Source organism: Rhineura floridana, chromosome 13, assembly GCF_030035675.1.
Source record: "Rhineura floridana isolate rRhiFlo1 chromosome 13, rRhiFlo1.hap2, whole genome shotgun sequence".
In the NCBI taxonomy this organism is placed as follows: Eukaryota; Metazoa; Chordata; class Lepidosauria; order Squamata; family Rhineuridae; genus Rhineura; species Rhineura floridana.
In genome coordinates, this window is record NC_084492.1 from 29,061,342 (window position 1) to 29,086,788 (window position 25,447).

Here is a 25,447-nt window from a genome sequence, read left to right on the forward strand (position 1 = left end):
GTGTGTGCACCAACACTTCTGTAATTTCACTTCATATTTCAGTTCTTTACTAGCCCATAATAATCTGTGCACATTTCCCACATGCATGCACTGTGTACATGGAAAGCTGTTTCTTCATTCGATGTCCTTGTTCGATCAGATTGATTTAGCATTTTCTGTGGGTTCCAAGATCTTGCAGTCAAAAGGCAGTTGTGTCTAGGGCATTCATTGGGCACTTGCAAAGGGTCACATTTCCTGTTCAAGACCCTGATGAAGTTCCTTGGTTTAACTAAAAAGAGGGTTAGACAAATTCATGGAGGACAAGGCTGTCAGTGGCTACTAGCCATGATGGCTGTGGTCTCCCTCCACTGTTAGAGGAAGTATGTCTCTGAATACCAGTTGCCAGGATTCTCAAGTGGGGAGAGTGTTGTTGCACTCAGGTCCTGCTTGTGGGCTTCCCAGAGATAGCTGGTTGGCCACTCTGAGAACAGAATGCTGGACTAGGTGGGTCTTTGGCCTGATCCTGCAGGGCTCTTCTTATGTTCCTTGTGTTTTAAAGTGAGTGTTGAAGACACTGGTTCTGTATGTGGCAAACAGGTGATTCACCCAGGGGGCACTTTGTGAGGGTTATGTAAGAAGGCCATGGTGGGTCAAATTCAGCATGAGTCATGTAGAAGATGCTTGTCTTCATCGGGAAAAATATTTGGTGTGATAAATGGATTCAAATGTAGGCTGGAAATCAAATTAAAACTTGTGGAGTGTTGTATTTTGTTTGACAAATGTATAAGGCATTGGGTGGGGACTCTCAAAAAGGTCAGTAGTATACTGAAGAATGACTGCTCCCTGTGATGCGAGTGTACTTGTATATTTAATTGCAAGAAAATCAATTGATTATGTCATGGAGGGTTTTTTTGTTTGATCTCTGATCTTTGCCAAGTTGGGAAGATAATGCAATGCAAGTTTTAGTTCTTGCTATTGGAAGTCCAAGTTGTGGTCTTCTGCAAGGCGCTACAGTAGGGCCCCACTCATACAGCGGGTTACATTCCAGATCCCCACCTAAAAGCGAAACCCACCGAAAAGCAGTACTCATTCACCAGAATGGTGCCCGTCACCCGTAAAAGTGGAACAAGCACCGTATGAGTGGGGCCTTACTCTAATTGAAAGCTGCCGTATTAGTGGGCTGCCGAAAAGCGGGGCCCTACTGTATTTATTTCTGCTGGATTTTGTGCCCTTGAATTTAAAGAGATTAATTTGCTACTTAAAATTTGGGACAGGTAAGCATCAGGGAAGAGGTAGCTATAATTGGCCTATGCTGCTCTTCAGGTATTCCCAGCGCTACCTGGGGATTGAATCTAGAACCTTACATATGCAAAGCAGATGCTGCACCACTGATCTGTGGCTCTTCCCTAGAAGGAGCATTATAAATACCCAAAGAGCTGGTCCTCAACAAATTTATCCACTGTGATGAGGAAGAGAACTCTTTGTCTTTGAGCTTTGTTTGTACGTTGAAAAGTCCTAACAGTTCAGAACCAGGATACTTGACTACTGTCCCTCCTTCATGATCCTGACCATCCACTCAGACTAATTGTGTCTTGTGGTGCCCATAAGTAGGGCAGAATGCAGACAGCCCAAACAAAAGGTGGAGCTTAGAGGCAATGACAAGCAGAACAAACTAATACTAGTTTTGCCTCCATCCTCATCCCTACAATGTGATGCCCCTGTAAAGGTTGTACAGTAATTATGGTAAGTGTCGGTTTTGTAGCGTAAATGTGGCAAGTAGAGTGAGTGAGAGGGGGGAGTACATGGGTTGGAATGTTGAGGAATGCTGAGTTGTGACTGGCTGAGTGTCTGGGTGATTGAAGGTATAAATGAGAGAATGACAGTTGGCTTGGGGGTTGGTTGTTGTTGGTTCTGGGTTTTGGAGGGGTGGATTTGTGCTTAGGCAGGTAGTGAGGCAGATTTTAGGACAAAGAGAAAAACTGTTATATATAACCACATGCATGTTGACTTGCATGCAAGTACCACATGCAAGTAATCTTGTTTAATCCTTGTGTGGGCAGCCTGAGCTTGGTGTGACAGTGACCTATTCACTCTAATGGACCAGCTCCCACTGATACAGACCATTGGGGAAGGGCCTTCTCCATGTCCCATCACTGACAGACGTTGGGTTGGTGTGTGTGTTGGACAGGGTCGTCTCTGTAATGGCACTTGCACTCTGGAACTCTGGGCCTTGGGAGACCTGATTTGTCCCTTGCCTGACGCAGTGTTTGGCAGAAACTATTTTTATTTAAAGAGTCCATGGGCCTGTTTAACCTTTGGTTCCAGGTCTCCCAAAGGTTTTTTTTACCCCATTTGCTTCAAAGGAGGAAGCAGGTATGTGCGTGTTGCTTCATATTGTGCTTTGTTGTAGTATATTTTGGATAATTAATTTGATTGCAAGCTGTCTTGGGTGTTGCTCTATGCAATGGAAAAGCAGACAGAGATATGTTAAATAAATAAAATACCGCTATCGGCAGAGTAAAGGCTCTCAAACGGGTGAGGTTGTATTGATTTCCAGCGGATTATTCAATTAAATATTAATACTAGTGTTGGCAACTAACTGACAGTGGCACAGTTTGCATTTCATAGTAAGCCATGGTTGATGTCTTACAGTGAATAGGCAGCATGCTACCGCTGATTGCCTGATTTGCTCTTGCTTCACTCCTCTCCAGCATGAGCGAGAACAGCAAGCCACAAACTTCTCCACCAGGAACTTGCTCACACACCTGAACCAAGCAGAAAGCAAGATTTCTCCTTGCTCATCAGCTGATGGGGTGGAGAGTTCAATCATGCCTGGTCACAATCTCCCCCCCATCCCATGGGCCAACCTTGACAGGTGGGTGGGACCACCCCCTTGTCATTCACCTGATGCTATTATGATATCGGACGATTGAGAGGTGGATGATCCTGCCCACTGTCAAAGTTGGCCCATGGTGTGCAGGGTGAGGAGTAAAACATCTGGCCTGCCAGGCCATAAAGGTCCTCACCTCTGTTTTATAAACTTTATAAAACTAATTTACAAACTAGTCTGCTGTAATTATCTGTTCTTGCCTACTGTTGAATTGCTTATTCTCTTGCTCAGGTGCAGGAGTCACAATGAAGAAGGGGTGGGGTGAGGGTCGTTCCCCAGAGACAGATGCAAGAAGTCCTCTTGCTTTCATCTTTTCAATTTGGTGTTGACAAATGAGCCTTTGGATAACTAAAAACAAGGCATTGTAAGAAGATCAAGGCTTTTTATTGCTGAAGGTCAGTAAGGCTTTGCTTTAATCAAATGTCAAAACATTTCACCAACTTGGGTAACTCCCTGTACAGGCTGCTGTAGTCTCAGTTTGCTATAAATAGCTGTTGTGTGGGCTTCTACAGCCTGAGGTCAAGAAACTCTGACCAGCTGCAAGAACTGCCTCTGCCCACAAGAGCTTTCCCATTTGTTTCATAGGAGGAAGCAGTTATGTACATATGTCCCTTGAACATGTGGGCCTGCTCTCTCAAAGAGAGAAGGACCGTAGCTCAGTGGTAGAGCATCTGCCTTCCATGCAGAAGGTCACAGGTTCAGTCCCAGCTTCAACTTTTATATTTTGAGGGGTTTTGAATCTGATTGTTTATATTTGGTACAGCTGTGTTGGAGAAACATGCATCTCCCATCCTGGTTTTAGGCTTTTGAGATGACTGCACATGTATATAATTTATAATCAGTAGAATACTGTTAGGACTAGGAACTGAGTTTAATATCTTAATCAGCTGTAAGCTACAATCCTATGATTTTTTGCTTGGGAGTAAGACCCACTGAACACAGTGTGGCTGACTTACATGGATGGGTTGTTATAACTTGCAGGATAACTTTAGGAAAACCTCAGTTTCCCCACTTTGTAATATGCAAATAATACCCAATGCTTGAAAGATCATCTTGAATGCCTCAGTGTTTAATGCTTATCCCTTATGTTCTTCCCATTCCAGTAGAGGGCTGGATTTTGAAATCTAAAATTGTGAACTGTGGAGAGGACACAGTTGATTGGATAATATGGACTTGTCTAAATAAAATAAAAATATTTTCTAGGGCTGCAACAAGTATTAAGTTCAGATTAATCCGTGCATTATTTTTCTTGATCAAACAGGTGCACCTGATTGATCAGGCAGCAGATTATTTAAATAAATAAAATTTAAAAAATGGTATACTGTGAACTGCAGGTGGTAAGCACTGTCTTAGAAGAGGCTTCTCTCTTGCCTTTCCTACAGTTATGCCGGGTATGATACATCATCCACAAGCACTTTTTTATTTGAAATTATTATTTTGGCACACATACAAGCTTTGACTGACTAAAACCCATATCAACTAATTTAACCAGGTGACATCTCTAATACAGCCATGTAAACACCACAGAAGTTTCTAATCTGCATGGGGGGGGGAGGGTGTTAGTCTTCATTTCTGTTCAGTCTTCAGAGGAAGAAAAAGAGCCTCTTCCACAACCAGCAAGGGCATGCAGACTCCAAGCTTGTGAAAATATTTGCCTTTTGTCAAACTGGTGGAGTCAACCCTTCCTCTGTAGCTAGCATGGACACCAAAAGGACTGGCTGAGGAGGGTCAGAAAAATTGGTCTGTTCCTCTACTAGCCTGCTCACTTGCCTGCTGGTTGCCTAACACCACCAGGCAACTTGTTAAATGCAAGGCTGCTCCTAGTATTAGTATTCCTAGCAGGTTGCAGGCTATGGTGTGAAGGCACATAAGGCCAGTTCTAAGCTAAGCAGGGTCAGGTCTGGTCAGTGCCTCGATGGGAGACTGCCTGGGAACCATATGTAAACCGCCTTGGGTTTAATGAAAAAAAAAAGGTGGGGTATAATTAATAATAAATAAATAAATAATAATAAATAATAGTATTTTCACAGTCTTTTTGATGATGTACTCAGGAGGGTAATGATAGATTCATAAAAAGGATTACAAGTCTGAATGTTTCAGGAGAGGAACAGCTTATTAATAATCATTTAGTAACAACAATGTTACAGTATTTTGTTAACATAAGAGGAACATAGTGTTTAAAGGGATTATTGTGACTCATCCAGTTGGGAGAAGTGGTGTGAGTGTTTCTGTTTTGCCCTTGTTAAATAATATTTACCTTGGGGGCTGAAGAACATGCACTCTTCTTAGACAAAGGCACACCTGCCTTACTGAAGCCTTTTTTAAAAAAAAAGTATAAAAAAAATAAAATTAAAACACACATAAAAAATCATCTCTCTCTCTCTCCTCCCCAGTTCGTCCTACAAAGCACTAATCTGAGGGAACTGCTGACAGCTTGTGAAAGATGTCTGAATGAATATGGCAAAGTAGAAACAGTCTCCCATCAGCAGCACAAATAGCAATCAAGTCTGGGGGGGGGAAAGCATGTGTGGAGCTGTTGATGCATAGCACATGGCTTGAGAGAGGAGGAGGGTGCTTCTTTTCTAATTTATGCTGAGATCTGGAGGACTCGATGTGTATAAGAAGAGATGCTAATGCAGAGGATGAGTCTGCTGATGCGGCCAAACAAGGGAGACCCGGCGGCTACTTGACTGGCGGAAAGCGTGGCGCTTGCTACTTGGAACAACACAGATCTGTCCTGCCTTTTGTGAGGGAGAGAGGCACCGAGGCACACCAGAATTAAAATGCCAGCTAAAGGCAAATACTTCTTTAATGAAAACGAAGGCTGCAAGATAACAGACCCTTTATATGAAAAGTACCGCTACTCAAGTCAACAACATCCTCTTCTCTTCTTCCTGCTCTTCATTGTAGTCGCCTATTGTACGACCCTCATCACAGTTCTCATCAGCTGGGATGTGAGTATATACTGCTGTTCAAGCTTTGAAGTGAAGTCCATAAGTAATTTCCTCTAAAACATAAAGGCATCTGTAGTGAGAGAGACGCTTGCTTTACAAGTTTGTGCATTAGAGCATAGCAACCTAAATTCCTGGAGTTTTTTACTAAGGTTTTTTTAGATATATATTTTTTTACTCCTAAAGAATTTATTAAGATGCTGCACATTTTAAAGGAATTTCAGAATCCCATTTCAGGCGTAAATCTACCAACATACAGTACTCTCAATGGAAATTGCTTGTTAATACCAAATTGTGAACACTTGAAATGAATCTTGAGTTGTAGAATGTGATAACTTTTTAGGGTTTTGTTTTTTGTGTGTATACTTTTATCCTGGGAGTGGAGGATGGGTTCTGAGCTATGCTAACAGAGCCAATATTAGCATTATTAGCTCTAGATAAAAGGATAGGGGTGTAGCTCAGTGGTTGAACATCTGCTTTGCATGCCAAAGGTCCCAGGTTCAATCCCTGGCATCTCTAAGTAGAGCTCTTGCCTGATACACTGAAGAGCTACTGCCAGTCAGTGTAAACAGTACTGAGCTAGATGGACCAATGGCCTGACTTGGTATAAGGCAGCTTTCTACATTCCTATGATAAGGTAGCAAGTGTTGGAAAAAACTTGTTCCTGAGATTCTGGAGACCTGCTGTAAGCCATAGCACCTAGAATTGGGCTAGATCAGGGATGGAGAGCTGGTAGTCCTCCAGATATTGCTGGACTACAGCTCTCATCACCCCCAGCCAACAAGGTTAGTGGTCAGGAATGATGGGAACTGTAGTCCCAACAACATCTTAAGAGTTCTTCATCCCTGGCTTGATGAACAAATGTTCCAGGTCAGACAGTGAGAGCTTCTCCTGTTCTTGATGTGCTCTAGTGTATTCTAATGTCTTTAAAACATCAGGTTGCTGTGAGATTGCACTGTAGTGCTGAAGAATGGACACATGTAAACAGGGGATAACTTTTGCTTTGTTTTTAACAGGCACCACGTGATCATCTTGTCTATGTTGTTACAGTCAGCACAGCTCTCATGATTTTTATAGTCATGTATGTTCTGGTTTATATCGAATACTTCTTTTGGTGTCGGCTCAAACTGTTTGCTGTAGTGATTTGGATCTGCTTGCTGGCCATAGGATATGTCTCTATTTTTGACAAAGGGAACACTCCTCAACTTGCTGCATGGGAACAGGTATTAACTTTTTATCTATTGATCTATCATCCACTCCTTCCTCCAAGCTGTTCCTTATCCCACCTCCTCCCCAATCTAGCCTCTCCCATGAGATCAGCTAAGCAATTGATGAAAAGTCACCCAGGGAGCTTCATGAGTGAGCAGAGTTTAGAACCTGGGTTTCCCCAATTTAAGTTCAATATTCTATCCACTACAGCAGTGGTTCCCAAACTTTCCCCCCCATGGACCACTTGAAGATTGCTAAATGGTGACCATTTCATTATTTTTCTGCCTGTTGTAATGCTCTGTGCTAGATGCTGTATGATTTTTAATTGTATTGTTAATTGCTGCTTTCATTTTTATATTGTATTACAGTTTGCATTCCATAGAATTAAAAATTGGAATAGAGTAAAATGCAATATAAGAAATAAAAGAAGTAGTAAAATACAATTCAAAATCAATATGGGTGCAATGCAGACATGCCATGGGCTACCTGAATGAAGCTGGCAGACTACTGGTGCTCCATGGACCACAGTTTGGGAACCGCTACACTACAGGACATTGGCTCTCAGTAAGGCTGTATATAAACTGAGTTTAAAATCTGTGTTTTAAAAGGAAAATGAAATGCCTTCTAGGCTTGTCTGGATATCCCTAGACTCTGTTCATTATGCAAATAGGCATGGTTAATCACCTGCAGGGTGGGGAAGCATTTAATTATGACATCAGTTTGCAAAATTAATGCTGCTTTGATTATGAGCAATTAGGGGCACCATTGAGAGTTACTGATGTGGGTGTGCCTTAGAGAAACCTTTTGCCAAACTGGAGACAGAGGGAACAGGCGGGAAGACATAACTGATCAACTAAAATGAACATTTAGAATATGCACAATATCCTTGTATATGTTTGGATGTGGTTGAAGATTATTTGGCATATATGGCCTAGAGACATGTAACATCATAAAAGGTACAAAATATCACATGCTGCCGGGCAAGCTTTCCCTAAATTTGTTAATATTTTTATATTCCTTCCTTCCAAGAAGCTCACATGGTTCTTTTTCTCCCTCAATTTCCCCTTAAACAAACATTGTGAGGTAGGCTAGGCTGAGAGAGAGAGAATGATTGAGTGCAGTTGCCCCAAGGCCACCCAGTGAGCTTCATGGCTCAACAGGGATATGAAGTTGGGTCTTTCTTGTCCTAGTGGCACTCTAACCACAGCATGGTGCTATAGGGGTGGCTAAACTGTGGCTCTCCAGATGTTGAACTATAGCTCCCATCATCCCTAACTATTGACCATGCTTGCTGATGGGATTTAGAATTTAACAACAGCTGAAGGACCACAGATCAGCCACCCCTGCCATGGGAGAGCTACATGTGAGTACTTGGATGGTAAAGAACATCTCTTCTGCAAAGTGAGGATACTTGTGCATTGTGCCTTTGTTCACAGCATCTATAAATGCACCACCCATTAGATCAAAAGAATAACCATAGGGAATGCAATCTCATCCTGAATAATATCTCCTCAGACAGATGAAATGCCCATCAACAGTACCTCTGTTTTGGGCCCCATCAGTTCCCAGAGTGGTTTAACAATAAATCCCTCTTCTCAGGGAACTTTGGGAATTGTAGCTCCGTGAAGGAAACAGGGGTCCCGAATTGTAGCTCTGTGAGGGAAACAGGGGTCTCCTCTCAGCACCCTCAACAAACTACAGTTCCCAGGATTATTTGAGGGAAGCCCTGACTGTTTAAAGTGGTATAAAACTGCTTTAAATGAATAGTGCAGATGGTACCTAGTTGGGGTTGTGTCTCAGTTTATTTGTTCTCATCCAAACCTGTTCCCTTCCTGTGTTTCTGAATGGTTTGCATATTCCCCCAGCCATTGCATATCCCCCCAGCCATTTGTCTAAGGGGAAATTGTGCTGTTTATCTACTTCTTACTTTCTCTAGTTCTTTGAAAGCTTTTATGAATGCTGCTCCTTTGCAACTTCTGTTGTTCTCTTGAAATGTATCTGTTAAATAACTTTTGGCAGGCACTTGAAAATTATAAAGGTTCTTGTTCTTTTTAACAGGTGCCATTTTTTCTGTTCATCATCTTCACGGCTTATACCATGCTACCCTTTGGAATGAGAGATGCTGTCATTGTCAGCAGCGTTTCAGCAGTCTCTCATATTGTAGTCTTGAGCATTGCTGTAGCAGGCTACAACAAAGAGACCCTTGCTTTTCAGGTAAGGCAAAAGTTTTTAGTATAATTGCATTAGAGTTGCAGTGTGTTTAACTGATTAGGTAAATCAATCTGTTAAACTCTTTGACTGACTCAGACGCTCCCCCCCAGTTAATTTGGGGACACTTCTTTTAAAAGGTTAATTATTTTGAATATAGCTACTATTGCTGATGCCATCTCAGAAGAGGCATTCCGCTTTTGTCACACGAGGGAAATGCTTCTTTTAAGATAGTGCTTGCTTTGATATTCAAGTGCTACATCTAAAAGCATGAATCATAGAATCATAGAGTTGGAAGGGGCCTATAAGGCCTTCGGGTCCAACCCCCTGCTCAATGCAGGAATCCAAATTAAAGCATCCCCGACAGGTGGCTGTCCAGGTGCCTCTTGAATGCCTCCAGTGTTGGAGAGCCCACCACCTCCCTAGGTCATTGGTTCCATTGTTGTACCGCTTCTAACAGTGAGGAAGTTTTTCCTGATGTTCAGTTGAAACCTGGCTTCCTGTAACTTGAGTCCGTTATTCCTGGTCCTGCACTCTGGGACGATCGAGAAGAGATCCTGGCCTACCTCTGTGTAGCAACCTTTCAAGTACTTGAAAAAGCCTTTTTCTTCAACAATTACATCATCACCATTATTATTCTTTCAGTATGTCCCACCTTTCCCCATGAGGAAGCCAAGGGTGGCATGTAAATTTACTTGATTAAAAACCAGATAGCTTATTGGCTGTTGTTTTTTAATCAGGTGAGAGCCCAGAAGCTAATGCCTCTAACAGTTATAACATAGTTATCTAAAATGTTAGCTGGTTGCATGCACTACATAGCCCCCTTTTCTCTGATAGAGAAAACTTACCAGTTTTTAAAGAGCTGAAGTTTGAGGAGAAAAAGAACATAACTTATGGAAGTCTTTTTTTTATCTTACTTGTTAGTTAATTGATATATTACATTTATATAGGAACATAGAAAGCTGCCTTATATTTATTTATTTATTAGATTTTTATACCGCCCGACTAGCATAGCTCTCTGGGCGGTGTACAACAAAGTGCAAAAATATACAAAAATTCCATAGTAAAATACAACAACAATGTAAAAGAATAAGAAAACTAAAAGCAATTACAACACATATTAAAACTAAATTAAGTTAGATTAAAATGCCTTAGAAAAGAGGAAGGTTTTGACTTGGCACCGGAAAGACAGTAACGTCGGTGCCAAGCGCACCTCATCAGAGAGACTGTTCCAGAGTTCGGGGGCCACCACTGAGAAGGCCCTAGTTCTAGTTATCACCCTCCGAGTGGTGTGTGGAACATACTGCATATTGTTGTTGTTGTTGTTTTGTTATTATTATTATTATTTATGACTGAATGCTGAAATAGGCTTCTAAGGGCTTTACAAGTATAAAAACCAATTACACAACATTAAAATATAAACATAATTAAAATACAATAAAGCAATCCCATTAAACACCCATAATACAAATTTGCAATGAAAGAATTCCATTAAAATAACACAGTAATTAAAACAGAAGACTCACTTGTGGCACGTTTGTTAGTGGAGAGTGGGCCACATATTGTCAGGCCAGATCCTTGCAACCGTTTAATCAAATCTGGCATTTTATGTACTTCATATAGGAAGCCATTGAATGGGGAGTAAAGAAACTCGTATCTTTTAGGGACGCTATTTGGCTAACCCTGTTCTCTGCCCTTGGTGATCCTGGCTATTAAGAAATCAAGCCTGTTTATCTACATAGCTGCACCCTTTAAGCTGCCTATTCCAGTCTTAGGTTTGTTTCTTGGTCATGTTGTAGCAGACTTTCTCAACCTCTTGTCTCCTAGAAGTTTTGGACTACATCTCTGTTATCTTTTTGGCGCCTATTGAAGACCTTCCTGTTTCAACAAGTCATTTAAGTTGAGACCTTATCCCAGTCTGCGTCTGTGTTGGAATTGCTTTTTAACAAGTTTTTAGACCTTTTTTTTAAAAAAAATTGTAACCATTTTTTAGAAAGGATGTTTTGAAAGCTTTTTAAAATATGTTTTTAAAGATGTTTTGTTTTAATGTATTTTAAAGTCTGTTTTTATGTTTTAAAGTGTTTTTAGTGCTTTTGTTTGCCACCCTGGGCTCCTGCTGGGAGGAAAGGCGGGATATAAATCAAATAATAAATAAATAAAATAAACAAACTCCCATCAGCCTCAGCCAATAGAGCCAAAGTCAAGGATGATGGGAGTTATAGTCCAAAACATCTGGAGGGCACCAGGTTGCCAAGGGCTGTGATAGACAGAATACTAGAGACAAGACTTTTTTTTGCTGTATGTATAATTTATTAGACTAAATTAAATTTTAATTGGTTAATTGTATGAGTTAGAGTCAATTAATGTAGTTCTTCAACCTTGGGTCCCCAGATGTTGTCATACTACAACACCCATCAACCCCAGCCAGTGGCCAAGTATGATAACTGTAGTCTAACAACATCTGGGTACCCAAGGTTGAAGAACACCACATTAATCGACCTTTTGATTTAACTTAATGTATGGGTAAATACGTGGGCTAGTATAGCACAGTGGGGAGGAGAGCCTGGCTGGGAGTCCAGAGTCTGTGAGTTCAAATCCCTACTTGTGTCTCCTGGGTATCAAGGGCCAACTAAAGATCACTCCCACAGTGAGTGGCTCAGGGGTTACATGCCCTGCCACCTGTGCAGCCGCGGGCAAGCTGCATAGTCCCAAGGAGCCCAGTTGCCCCCCAGCTGGCAGTTGCGGACAAGGAAGGGGCTGGCTTATGCATCTGTGGCAAGCTGAGCAGGCCCTAGCCAGCTGTGGAGGACTAGTCTCAGAGGGAGGCAAGGGTAAACCCCCTCTGAAGACTGCTTAACATGAACACCCTATTCATAGGGTTGCCATAAGTCGGGATCGACTTGAAGGCAGTCCATTTCCATTTTCATGGATAAATACAATACTTCAAAAGCAAGAAGACTTAACTTTGTTTTTATAGGAATATAGGAAGATTCCTTATACTGAGTCAGACCATTGGTCCATCTAGCTCAGTATTGTCTACACTGACTGGCAGCAGTTCTGACTCATACAAGGAGTCTTTCCCATTCCTACCTGGACATGCCAGGGATTGAACCTGGGACCTTCCGCATGCAAGGCAGATGCTTTACCACTGAGCTATGGCCCTTCCCCAAACAGATGCTCTATCTCTCAGCTATAGGCCTTTCCATACATATGTGTGTCATAGCCTGCATCATCTTAGAAGAGCTTTTATATGTACTTTCCCAGTTTATCTGTGCTATGTTTTAAGTCAGTCATAAGGATTTTAATAGATTAATCTAAGTGATTAAAACACAGCTACATTTTTATATTTGGTCATGTTTGTTAGAAGAATTATATGTGGTAGTTTAGAAACAGTAGCATTTTGTTTTCCTGTTGTCTTGGGATATGTTGTGTGTCCCCCCCCCCCCCGGTGTATGTTTGCTTGTTCTTTATTGTACTGCAACGTGAGCATTGGCCATTACCCATTTGCTGGCTTCATAAACCCGGTGGCTTTCTTTTCAAAAGCCAGAAAGAATCTTGGGCAAACGTGTCAAGCAGTAAAACAAACATCAGTTCAAGTAAGGCCATAAAATGATTTTCTTCTGGGGTCATAGTTTTAGAATTTGGGCAGCCTACAGAAAGTTTTAATCATGCACCTGGTCAATTGGATGGTGCCCAACTGAAGTTACTTGTCTGAAGCGACAGTTAAGTCACTTTTTGGAAGCAGATTGTTGTGAGGTGTAGAAAGAGAAAGCAAATTCTGCATGTGTGTCTAGTGTTTTTGTTGTTTTTAAGTTCAATATGTTTCCTGCTTGGTCAGTCTAGAGACTCCTTCACGATGTTATAATTTGTGCTATATTCCAGAGGAGATATTTGGCTTTTCATGAAGAAGGCTGTTGGGTGTGTTTCTGAATTGCTTGGAAACAGAAAAGAGGAATTCTCATGGCACTGTGCACCAGTTGCACCTTTCCAGTGAGTTTTACACAATTGCTTGGCAGCACCAGGGGTCTAGTCATGCAGCTTTTAAAATCTGATAAACAGCTCAGTGTAAAAAGGGGCAGAGCATCTCTGATTCAGTATCCACATAGTTTAGATGTGTGCGTCATGTCTCGGTGAGTGAGGTAATTCATTTCCTTCCTCAAATGAATGCTACTAGATGGAGTAATGCCACTCCTTTTAAATATTTTGTTCCCTCTCTTCTCTGGGGGAGGGGGTCTCAGCACATTTCGAGGAAAAAGTTTTATTTTGTATATTGATTACTGATGTATTTTGAAGCATCTTCTTTGTATTAAATGCTACCTGGGCACCCTGGGTTTCAGTCTTCTCAATACATGGGTTCTAACAAAAAACACAACAACCCTTGAGTAGATTTCCTCCCCCTTTCATTCTATTCAGTCCCCAAAGGTGTTAACTTGTGTGTGTTTGTCAGAAGAGAAATCCCAGGAAGATACATTGCAGTATAATATCTGGGGAATGTTGGGGCCAAGTTGGACATTATGCAAGAGATCTGAAATTGGATCTCCTGTAGTTTTTCTTTCTTTCTTTCCTATTTAAATTCAGCTTTGTGTGTGTGTGTGTGTGTGTGTGTTGTGCGTGTTGTGCTGGTCCTCCACATTTGTCAGAGCAAAGAGGAGTGAGGAGGATGAGGATGTGTAAAGTTCATTTAACATCCTGGCTTGTTCAGAAACTTGGTAACCAAAGTTTCCTGGTTTGGATGTCATGGGATATTATGATTAACTGAAGCCTTCTGCATTGCATTCAGGCATATCATGTAGGGAGAAGAGAAGCGATTGCACGAGTGGGCAGAAAGTTCATTTATACTTCTGCTTACCCAACTGAGATAAAATTGTCTGAACTGGCCCAATGTGTGGTTATTTACAGGTCTGGTATGGTTTTTCGTATATGTTGAATGCTGTGGTGGCTGGTGGCTCCATGTCAGTGGGGCCGTGGAATCTGCTCCAGGTTTTAGTCTGAACTTTCAAGGAGCTGGGCAAGGTGCTCAACCTATTGTGGTCGAGCTTCTTCAAAGTCAGGCTAAAACCTGAAGCGAATTCCATTGCCCCACTGACATGGAGCTACCAGCCGGCCCTGGTTGAACACATGCATAGAATCATAGAATAGTAGAGTTGGAAGGGGCCTATAAAGCCATCAAGTCCAACCCCCTGCTCAATGCAGGAATCCAAAACAAAGCATTCCTGACAGATGGCTGTCCATCTGCCTCTTGAATGCCTCCAGTGTCGGAGAGCCCACTACCTCTCTAGGGAATTGGTTCCTTTGTCATATGGCTCTAACAGTTAGGAATTTTTTTCTGATGTCCAGTCGAAATCTGGCTTCCTGCATCTTGAACCCATTATTCCGTGTCCTGCACTCTGGGATAACCTCCTCTATGTGACAACCTTTCATGTACTTGAAGAGTGCTATCATATCTCTCCTCAGTCTTCTCTTCTCCAGGATAAATATGACCAGTTCTTTCAGTCTCTCCTCATAGGGTTTTGTTTCCAGTCCCCTGATCATCCTTGTTGCCCTCCTCTGAACCTGTTCCAGTTTGTCTCCATTCTTGTTAAAGTGTGATGTCCAGAACTAGATGCAGTACTCAAGATGAGGCCTAACCAATGCTGAATAGAGGGGAACTAATACTTCATGCAATTTGGAAACTATACGTCTGTTAATGCAGCCTAATATAGCATTTGCCTTTTTGGCAGCCACATCACACTGTTGGCTCATATTCAGCTTGTGATCAACGACAATTCCAAGATCCTTCTCACATGTCGTATTGCTGAGCCAAGTATTCCCCATCTTATAACTGTGCATTTAGTTTCTTTTTCCTCAGTGTAGAACTTTGCCTTTATCCCTGTTGAATTTCATTCTGTTGTTTTAAGAACATAAGAACATAAGAAGAGCCTGTTGGATCAGGCCAGTGGCCCATCTAGTCCAGCATCCTGTTCTCACAGTGGCCAACCAGGTGCCTGGGGGAAGCCCGCAAGCAGGACCTGAGTCCAAGAACACTCTCCCCTCCTGAGGCTTCCGGCAACTGGTTTTCAGAAGCATACTGCCTCTGACTAGGGTGGCACAGCACAGCCATCATGGCTAGTAGCCATTGATAGCCCTGTCCTCCATGAATTTGTCTCATCTTCTTTTAAAGCCATCCAAGCTGGTGGCCATTACTGCATCTTGTGGGAGCAAATTCCATAGTTTAACTATGCGCTGAGTAAAGAAGTACTCCTTTTGTCTGTCCTGAATTCAGCTTCTTTGAATGTCCATGAGTTCTAGTAGTATTCAGCCCAATGCTCCAGCCTATCAAAGTCCCTTTGAATTTTGTTTCTATCTTCCATGGTATTAGTTATGCCCCCCAATTTTGTATCATCTGCAAATTTGATAAGCATGCTCTGTACCTCCTCATCCAAGTCGTTAATAAAAATGTTGAAGAGCATTGGGCCCAGGACCGAGCCCTGTGGTAACCCACTTGTTACTTCTGCCCAGTTTGAAAAGGAACCATTGATAAGCACTATTTGAGTACGATTCTGGAGCCAACTGTGGATCCACCTGACAGTAGTTCCATCCAGCCCACATTTAGCTAGCTTGCTAATCAGAATATCATGGGGCACTTTGTCAAAAGCTTGGCTGAAGTTGAGGTATATTATGTCCACAGCATTCCCACAGTCTACAAGGGAGGTTACCCGGTCAAAAAAATTAGATAAGATTAGGATTTGTTCTTCATAAATCCATGTTGGCTCCTAGTAATCACTGCATTGTTTTCGAGGTGCTTGCAGATTGACTGCTTTATAATCTGCTCCAGAGTTTTTCCAAGGATTGATGTTAGGCTGACTGGTCTGTAGTTCCCTGATTCCTCCTTTTTGCCTTTTTTGAAGATAGGGACAACATTAGCTCTCCTCCAGTCATCTGGCACTTCACCAGTCCTCCACGATTTTGCAAAGATAATACACAGCGGTTCTGAGAGTTCTTTAGCCAGTTCCTTCAATACTCTAGGATGCAGTTTATCGGGCCCTGCCAATTTGAACAAGTGATTAGGTGTTCCTTGACCATTTGTCTATCAATCTCAAGCTCCAATCCTGCCCCTTCTACTTCATGTTTCCCGGGAGGGTCACAGATCCTTTTTTGGGAGAAGACTGAGCCAAAGTAGGAATTGAGGACTTCTGCCTTTTCTTTGTCATCTGTTATCATTTTGCCATCCTTATTGAGTAGTTGTGCCACCATTTCCTTTCTCTGTCTTTTACTATGGACGTACCTGAAGAAAGCTTTTTTGTTGCTTTTAGCATCCCTCGCTAACCTCAGCTCATTCTCAGCTTTAGCCTTGCTGACACCATCCCTGCAATTCCATGGTACCTGCCTGTACTCTTCCTTTGTGGCCTGGCCTTCTTTCTACTTCCTGTATGTGTCCTTTTTTGTTTTCAAGTCATCTCTAAGCTTTTTGTGAAGCCACATTGGCTTCTTGTGTTGTTTCTCCCCTTTTTTCCTTGTTGGAATAGCTTGCCATTGCACTTTTAGAATTTTGTTTTTTAGAAACTCCCACCCATCTTGGACTCCTTTTCTCATTAGGGTCGCTTGCCATGGAACCATACTTACAGTTGTTCTGCGTTTATTAAAATTAGCTTTCCTGAAGTCCAGGATGCATGTATGGCTACTCTCAGCTTTTGCTTCTGTTAAAATCAAGAATTCAAGTATGGTGTGGTCACTTTCCCCCAGAGTTCCTGTAACTGCCACTTCATCCATGAAATCATCTCTATTGGTTAGAATGAAGTCCAGGATAGCTGATCCTCTGGTTGCTTCCTCCACTTTCTGTAGGAGAAAGTTATCTCCAACACAAGTCAGTAATTTCTTGGAGGGGCCATGTTTGGCAGAATTTGTCTCCCAACAGATATTGGGATAATTGAAATCCCCCATTACTACTACATCATGCCTCCTCAAAACATTGGCAATTTGGTTTTCAAAAGTTAAATTCTCATCTTCTCCTTGATTGGGTGGTCGGTACTAGACTCCAAGCACCACATTCCTTTTATTACTTGCCACATTAATTTTAATCCAGATACTCTTGGTGGAGCTACCAAGCTCATCTTCCTGTATTTCTGTGCAGGGATATATATTTTTAACATATAGTGCGACTCCACCTCCCTTTTTATTCCTTCTGTTCTTTTTGAACAAGTTATATCCTTCAATTGCTGTATTCCAGTCATGGGAGTCATCCCACTAAGCTTCAGTTACACTTATCGAGTTGTAATTACCCTCCTGTATTAAGAGTTCAAGTTCGTCCTGCTTGTTTCCCATGCTCTTGCGCATTAGTATACGGGCATCGAAGACCATGTGATTTATGGCTTGGCTTCCTTACTACATTTTTCTGAGGACTGTCACTGGTTCCTATTACAGCCGATCTCTCTGTTCCTGTTAGTGTGCACAAGCCTTCATCAGTCGTTACCACCAAGTTTATGTCTCCCTCCCCCTTAGGATTCAGTTTAAAGCCCTCCTGGTGAACTTCTCCATGCTGTGGCCAAACACATTCTTCCCAGTCCTTGTGAGATGCAACCCATCACTTGCCAGCAGTCCATCTTCCAGGAAGTATAGCCTGTGGTCCCAGAATCCAAATCTCATGTTGGCACCACCTTCGTAGCCATTCATTAACATGGAATATTTTTCTTTCCCTTTCTACTCCTCTTCTAAGTACTGGAAGGATGGATGAAAAAACTATCTGGGCCCCAAAGTCCTTGAGTTTCCTTCCCAGAGCTTCAGAGTCTGATGTGATTTCTTCATAGCTCCGTTTGGCAGTATCATTTGTAACTAAATGGATGAGAAGAAAGGGATACCTGTCAGTGGGCTTGATGAGTGATGGCAACCCTTCTGTCACATCTCTAATCCATCCTCCTGGTAGACAGCATACCTGGCAAGTCCACGGATCTTGTCTGCATACTTGGGTTTCGATCCCATGCAGTAGGGAGTCTTCCACTACTAGTACTCTTCTCTTCTTGTTGTTGTGGGGCAAGGTTTCATTGGCCCTGCTTGACTGAGCTTCAGCCTCTTGCTTGTTGTCACACAGGGTCTCCTGTAATTCTTCCATCACAGGCTGTCCTCCAGTCTCATCCTCGAGTGGTTGAAAGCGGTTCCATAGTTCCACTGGTGAAGGGTGTCTTCTAGCTTTTCTGCTCCTAACTCTCACCCTTTCCCACGGAGTTTCCTCCACTTTGTTGTTCCTCTCCAAAGCAGTCTCCTCTTCTGCTACCACATGCTGTTGCTCTTCCACCTCCACTTCTCTTTGCTGCTGTTGTTCCAGCATTCTGTCTAAGAACTCTTCATCTTCTCTTATAGTTCTCAGTGTGGCCATCCGCCGTTCCAGGCCTCTCACTTTTTCTTCCAACAGTGCCACGAGCTTGCACTTGTTACACGTGTATGCCATGTTGTTCTCAGGCAAGAAAACAAATATGGCACACACCTTGCAGGTCACAACCACTGGAGTATCCTTCCTGTTCATACTCTCTTCTGTTTTTTGTTTCTTTCTAACTACTTGTTTTGGAGTGGCCTGTGCTTTGTCCTGTCCTACAACAGGGTAAACTTGAGAGTCCCACTGGTATGCAGTGAGCTGTACAAGGAGAATTAGTAATTTGGGTTTTTTGGGGGTTTTTTTTAGGGACCTGCCCCTTGACCTCCCCTGTCATACTCCTGTTTGCTCTCCCTGTTCGCTTGCTCTGTTTGCGCTCTCTCTGAAAGCTGGCTTGCTTATATGTCCTCACCTGTAGACCAACTGAGACAGCTCCCTGTGCTCTGCTCTTCTCTGTTAGGAGTCAGGAAACAGAATGAAAGTCCCAGCACACACAGCTGCTGCTTCTTGCCCTCAGCAGTTCAGGCCACACCCTTAAGCCAATAGCTAACAAGCCACACCCCTTCCAATCAAGCTGCTATGGAGCCCTTCAGAGCACACAGCATTGCTTCAGAGCCCTCTTGGCCTTTTCCCTTTCCTCGCTACAGCTTCTTTGTCAAACTCCTGTTCGCTCTCCCTGTTCGCTCGCTCTCTGAAAGCTGGCTTGCTTATATGTTCTCACCTGTAGACCAACTGAGACAGCTCCCTCTGCTCTGTTAGGAGTCAGGAAACAGAATGAATGAAATGAAAGATTTGCCATCATAGTGTAGAATATGGTGGGAAGGACTGAGGGACTACATATGGGGCCCATGTGTAGCAAATGTGTCAAGGGCCAAGTTCAAGGTTCTAGTTTTGGTGTATAAAGCCCTATACAGCTTGGGACTAGGAAAGACCGTCTTATCCCTTATATACCCAGTCGATCACTGCGCTCTGCAGGTGAGGGCCTCCTGCAGATACCATCTTATCAGAAGGTCCGTTCTGCACAACATAGGAAACGGACCTTTAGTGTGGTGGCACCTACCCTGTGGAATTCCCTCCCCTTAAATATTAGACAGCTGCCATCTCAGTTTTCTTTTTGGCGCCTATTGAAGACTTTCTTCTTTCAACAAGCCTTTTAAATTGAGAACTTACCCCAGTCTGCGTCTATGTTGGAATTGCTTTTTAATATGTTTTTTAAAACCATTTTTAAAAAAGAAATACGCTTTTAACCCTTTTAAAAATATATCTTTAAAGCTTTAAAAAATTTTTAAAGTTGTTTTGTTTTAATATATTTTAAGGTCTGTTTTTATGATGTTTTAAAGTGTTTTTAGTGCTTTTGTTTGCCGCCCTGGGCTTCTGCTGGGAGGAAGGGCGAGATATAAATCAAATAATAAATAAATCAAATAAAAATGGTGTGAAATGGTCTGGACTGATATGTGTGAGCCAGTTCAGCTTTAAATATTTTCTATAAGCTTGCTAGTCATAGCTTTGGGAGCAAACATCTCCCTGGATTTCAAAATCTGGAGAATGATGTGATTTTTCTTTTTTCTTTTTAAAAAAAATAGATCATGAAACCACTAAATGCATGTACTCATTTGTTCAAAAGTTTTCTCCAGCCCATTGTATAAGTCATTCAGCGATTAAGAGGAAACATGATCAAATAAAATAAAACATTTTCCTTTCTAGTTGTTAGTAACCACAAGATTGACTCAGTCTCAAGTCTGCTGACATCACTCCTGCAGAGCTAAAGGGGCAGGCAGCACTTAGAATAAGCTAACATTTGAATGGTGGTAAGCAGGGCCAGCCCCAGGCATGCTGGGGTCCTTGGGCATCAGCCTGCCCTGGGCCCCTCTGCTCCCCTTCTGCGATCTGCGGAAGCAGCTGGGGCTTGCCGGACAGGAGCTTGTGAGCCGCTCGCCATCCCCTGCTTCACCTACCTTTCTCTCCACTGTTTTTTGTGGCTGCGCGCACAGGTTTGCCATCAATCAAGATGGTGGCCAAGGTTTCTCTAAGGGACTGAAGCCTTTGCCACCATCTTCGTTGATGGCAGCAATGGGCATGTAGCACGCATACGTGCCATCAACCAAGATGGGGGCAGAGGTTTCACCCCTTAGGGAAACCTCGGCCACCATCTTGATTGATGGCAAACTGCAAAAAACAGCAGAGAGAAAGGTAGGTGAACTGGGGGGATGGCGGGCGGCTTGGAAGCTCCTGTCTGGCGAGCCACGGCTGCTTCTGTGGATTACGGAAGGGGAGCGGAGGGGCCTCTGTAGCTCCAGGGGCCCTTGGGCCAGTGCCCCACCTGGCTGCCCTTTAGAACCGGCCTTGGTTGTAAGTTTTGTTTGTTTCTGCCCCACCCTGCCAAAACTGCAGCGGGAGTTTTGCTCAACAATACTAATGTACTGATCCTTCTTATTGTCCCCTCAAAGTCACATATTTCTTTGCTTTGCTAACAGTGGGCCAGAACCATGTAGGTTTCCCCCCCAAAAAACATGGAAAATGTTTCTATGTAAATTAGGGTGATTTGCATAGAGTAATTTGCATCAGAAAATTTTCTGATGGCCTACATGAGGATGTTCTAAATTAGCATGTTTGTTTTACTTGTATTTAGTAAACAAAGTGAAAAACTTTTGATATTGTCAAGCTTGCCTAATATTCTGTTTGCAATTGGCATCCATTAATGGTTGCTAATGAACTTAGGAAGTGCAACATTTTCCATGGAAAAATAAAGCACTGGAAACCTTTCTGTCCCACATTGCTGGCCAGAACTTGCATGTTCTTTTGCTTGGGGTTGGTTCAGACATCATGCCAAAACTATGGATTGATGTGGTGTCTGAATTGACCAACCATATATTCCAGTTGGTGCCTTGGCCTCCTGCTGGGAGGAAGGGCGGGATATAAATCAAATAAATAAAATAATGAGAATTGGAATCCATGGCTGGCTAACCAGCTAGGCTTTGGCATGATGTGTGGATTGGCAAACCATGGTTGTGACCATCACTCTGCCTCCAGGCAACCCTTTGCTTAAAGGCAGGAATTGTCCATTTACCACCCCTTCCAGTCAACTTACACAAATTAGACAGAGGCAGTTTCAAAGCAGAAAGCTCAGGGTGACGCGTGAAAGGGAGCCAAGCCACTCCGAACAAGGAAAGGCCAAAAACAAACAACAAAACCCCCACGCACTACCATCACCCATAACAACAAAAAGCAGCAACCCTCTGCTTGAGTTGCTAGCCAGTTTGACCTGCCTGGAGGAAAATTCTCTCTTGGTCTTATTGTTGTAGTTGTAGTAGTAGTAGTTATTTGTTAGACATGTTAGTTGCTTGTGACTGAGTGCTAGCAAAGCTCACAAATGAGTAATTCTAAGGACATTTGATTGTGTATAACTCCATAACGCTTATAATATTTTCCCTAGCTACTCTAAGGTCACCTGAAGGCTTTGTATTCAAAATGATGGAGCTATCAGTGCTGGGCATTCTGAGGTCTAGATATTCAAAATGGAGCTAGCTATTAATAGCCTGTCCACATCCTTTATTCCAGAGAAATAGTGGCTTTTACTGTTTGTTGTCTCTTCTGAATTGAAAAAAGATAACAATTTTGTTGCAAGATGGAACTTTTCCTTTGTAATATTTGCTGTCTTTTATTCCCTTGTTGGTTAATTTTCCCCTTAGATAAGTGCATAAAAAGGGGCAAAAAAGAAACTACTGAAGTTATTAAAAGATGTAATTTCCTTTATGCCTCGGTTATAGTGTACATATTGAATCTTCATCAGAATACATGCAATTGATGAGTTAATTTCCTTAGGCTAGGATGTTGCTTCAGTTTGCTAATAGTGGTTATTAAATCATGGCCTTTTCAAAGCAGTGTTTTTGCCTATGCATTCATTAATTTTTCCTTCAATTACCTTTGCACTGAGCAAACACAATCTCTTTCACAATTTCCAAATGACTGTAGTGTTGCATTTATATCTGAGTTTTAGAGTAAGCACACCCTTTTGTACAAAAGGGTTGTTGAAGGGGAAATAAACTTTGCATTGACTACCAGTCAAGGAAGAGAGTGAAGTTTTGGGTTTCAGGTTCAAATGGGGTGAAAAATTACATCACCATACAGATGTTTAAAAATTAAGGTTTGGCACAGGGAGCAGATAGTTTTGATTGCATCATATCAAAGACAAAATATCGAAGAATCCTAAAATGCAAAATTGTGGGGAGGCACTTCCAGATGCGCACTCTTAACCCGGGTTTTTTTAAGGCAACAGGTTGGCACAATAGAAATATTATATTTCCCCAATCATACTCTTAACTTCTTCAGGACCTTTTGTTTGATGGGTGTTGGCACTACTAAGTAGTTGAACTTGTTGAGATCAACATTTGTCCCTTTTGATGGGCCTTGCCTCGGAAGTAATTTAGGAAGTTGCCTTATATCAGATCAGACTATTTGTCCACCTAACCTATATTGTCTACTCTGGCACCAGCTGTCTAGGGGTCTCAGACAGAGGTCTTTCTCTTTGAACTTGACCCTTCCGCATGCAAAGTTTGTGCTCTGTCATTTGGCTACTGCTCCTCCTCATTCCTTTCTAGCTGTGGCAAATAGTGTAGCTATAGCAGAAAGACTCCACCACAGTTATTTTGCCAGGGACTTGAGGAGTTCTGAGAGCTTTGTTTGCAAGTTCCTTTATCTAAAGGATCACTCCCACTTCCTTTACCAGCTAGTTTTGTGTGTGGGGCCAGATTATCTAAAGGGCTGCCTGCACCAATATGAGCCTGCTCAAGCTTTAAGATCAGTATCTGAGGCCAGGTTCTCTGGTCCAATGGAGAGATCTGTAAGATTAGTGAGTGTCAGGACAGGACCTTTTCTGTGCTGGCCACACATCTTTGGAATAACCTTCATGAGGAAGTACATAAGGCGTCCTCTTTGCTGGCCTTTGGGGGGCTTTAAAGACTTATTTGTTCCATCTGCAGTTGGTTAATTTCAGTGTACTGTGGCCCTGTTTGCATAATGATAAACCATAGTTGGAAACAACTATGGCTTACTGCAGTGGTTCCCAAACTCTTTTCCCTTCCATGGACCACCTGAAAATAGTTGAGGGTCTTGGTGGACCACTTAATGATTTTTCTGCCTGTTGTAGCCAGTGTAATGTGCTCTGTGCTAGATGTATGGTTTTTATTGCTTCTTTTATTTGTTATATTATCTATTTATTTTTAAATATATATGTGTACTGCTGTCTCATTAAAAACATCAAAGCAGTTTACAACAAGCTAAAACAGCTGCTGCCGCCGCCGCCACCACTATACAATAAGAACATTAAAAATGCAATTAAAAGAAAGGTCAACTATTGTGTACAAACATCTTCTTAAATGGCCTGCATAAGCCTGGAAGAATAGGAAGGTTTTCTGATATATTAGTATTTCATTGTATTACAACGTGTGTTCCATAGAATTCAGATTGAAATACAATAAAATACAGTATAAGAAATAAAAGAAGCAGTAAAAACGCAATTAAAAATCAAGATGAATATTTGATATGGACATGCTGCAGACCACCTGAGTGAAGTTCACTGACCACTGGTGGTTGATGGGCCACTATCTGGGAGCTTTCTGTGAGAAAGTGGCATGCTAATGCGCACTACTCAGGCATTATTAGTGTGCACTAATCAGTTCATTTCTCCCTTTCCAGAGCTAACAAACCATGGAGTGTCTGGCTTAGCATTATGTGTGGACCAGGGTTCATGGTTTGTTTGTGAGTAGAAGCCAAGGTTAGTTTATGGCTTGTTTGGGAGACACAGTGAGCGCTGGTTCACATGTTAACCCTAAGCCAGCTGCTGTGCTGCTTGTTTTCCAGCTCTGATAAGGGAGGACCAAAGTGGGCACGACTGAACAGTGTGGACCAACATGCGTGTGCAAATGAGGTCTTTGTTTTTAACTGAGGTTTGGTCTGCTACTGTAGCTGACGTATTTGATTTAAGTATTGAATATTGCTTGCTTTTGCACTACATTGAAAATTTCTTATGGCTTAATTGTTTTCTCTGATTTAAAAAAGTATGTTGCAATCCAGTGTATGAAGGGTTTTATCTTGAAAAGCGTACTAGAAATTTGTTAAATAAAAAATAAAATGGGCTGCTGACAGCTGCATGGTTTCAGAGACGTGAACAAAAAATAAAGGTGTTTATTTTTTGAATCTGTGTAGATTCAATTTATGTAACTGCTTTTCATCCACCTGAGCAATCCTGAACTTTCCTTGGGCATATGTATTCATGAGGATGTATATAAGCTATAAACTGCACAGTCATTTATATGGCCAAGAGAAATTTCCAGAATTTCAATAGTATTTTGTTTCTGCTCGCTATGGTCTTGGAATTGCTGCTGGCCATAGCCATAAGTATCTAGTTCCTCTGTGTGTGTGTTTAAATTAGTTTTTATTCAAACTTTTAAAACAAACTTAGGATGCTGCCTTATTCCGAGTCAAACCATTGGCGCATCTACCTCAGTATTTTCTACACCAGCGATTCCCAACGTGGGCAGTAGTGCCCCCCTGGAGGGCATTACAGCCTTTCAGGGGGGCGTTGGCATCACTACAAACTTTAGGGGGGCATTTGGGTTCATTAGGGGGGCGTTCACATTTGGCGGTCTTGAAGTTGAAGCATTTAAGTTTGCCGTCCACAGATGGAGTAGAAAGAAGGGCAGAAGTACAGCGTCATTCTTTGCCCCACGCTAACCTACCACAGCTAAAGTACTGAAACATAAGGAGGATGTAGCCAAGCCAATCCAGGCTTACTTAACTGTACCTGAAGTCACATGTATGCTTCTTCAGAGTAAAGCGGGTTATTTTGCCAGTAACATCGATGGTGGC

At 42.2% G+C, this 25,447-nt stretch overlaps 1 protein-coding gene across 3 annotated transcripts in view; it reads left to right on the forward strand.

Moving 5' to 3' along the window:
- ADCY7 (adenylate cyclase 7) overlaps positions 1-25,447 on the forward strand; it is a 115,567-nt gene that overhangs the window by 38,437 nt on the left and 51,683 nt on the right. For 2 of the 3 annotated variants that reach the window (XM_061594579.1, XM_061594581.1), the window contains exons 2-5: positions 3,101-3,264; positions 5,263-5,823; positions 6,837-7,043; positions 9,088-9,243. In XM_061594579.1, the coding sequence (XP_061450563.1) occupies positions 5,653-5,823; positions 6,837-7,043; positions 9,088-9,243 (534 nt within the window). In that variant the 5' untranslated portion in view covers positions 3,101-3,264; positions 5,263-5,652. The remainder of the gene's footprint in view (positions 1-3,100; positions 3,265-5,262; positions 5,824-6,836; positions 7,044-9,087; positions 9,244-25,447) is intronic. The other variant, XM_061594580.1, reaches the window with a different exon arrangement.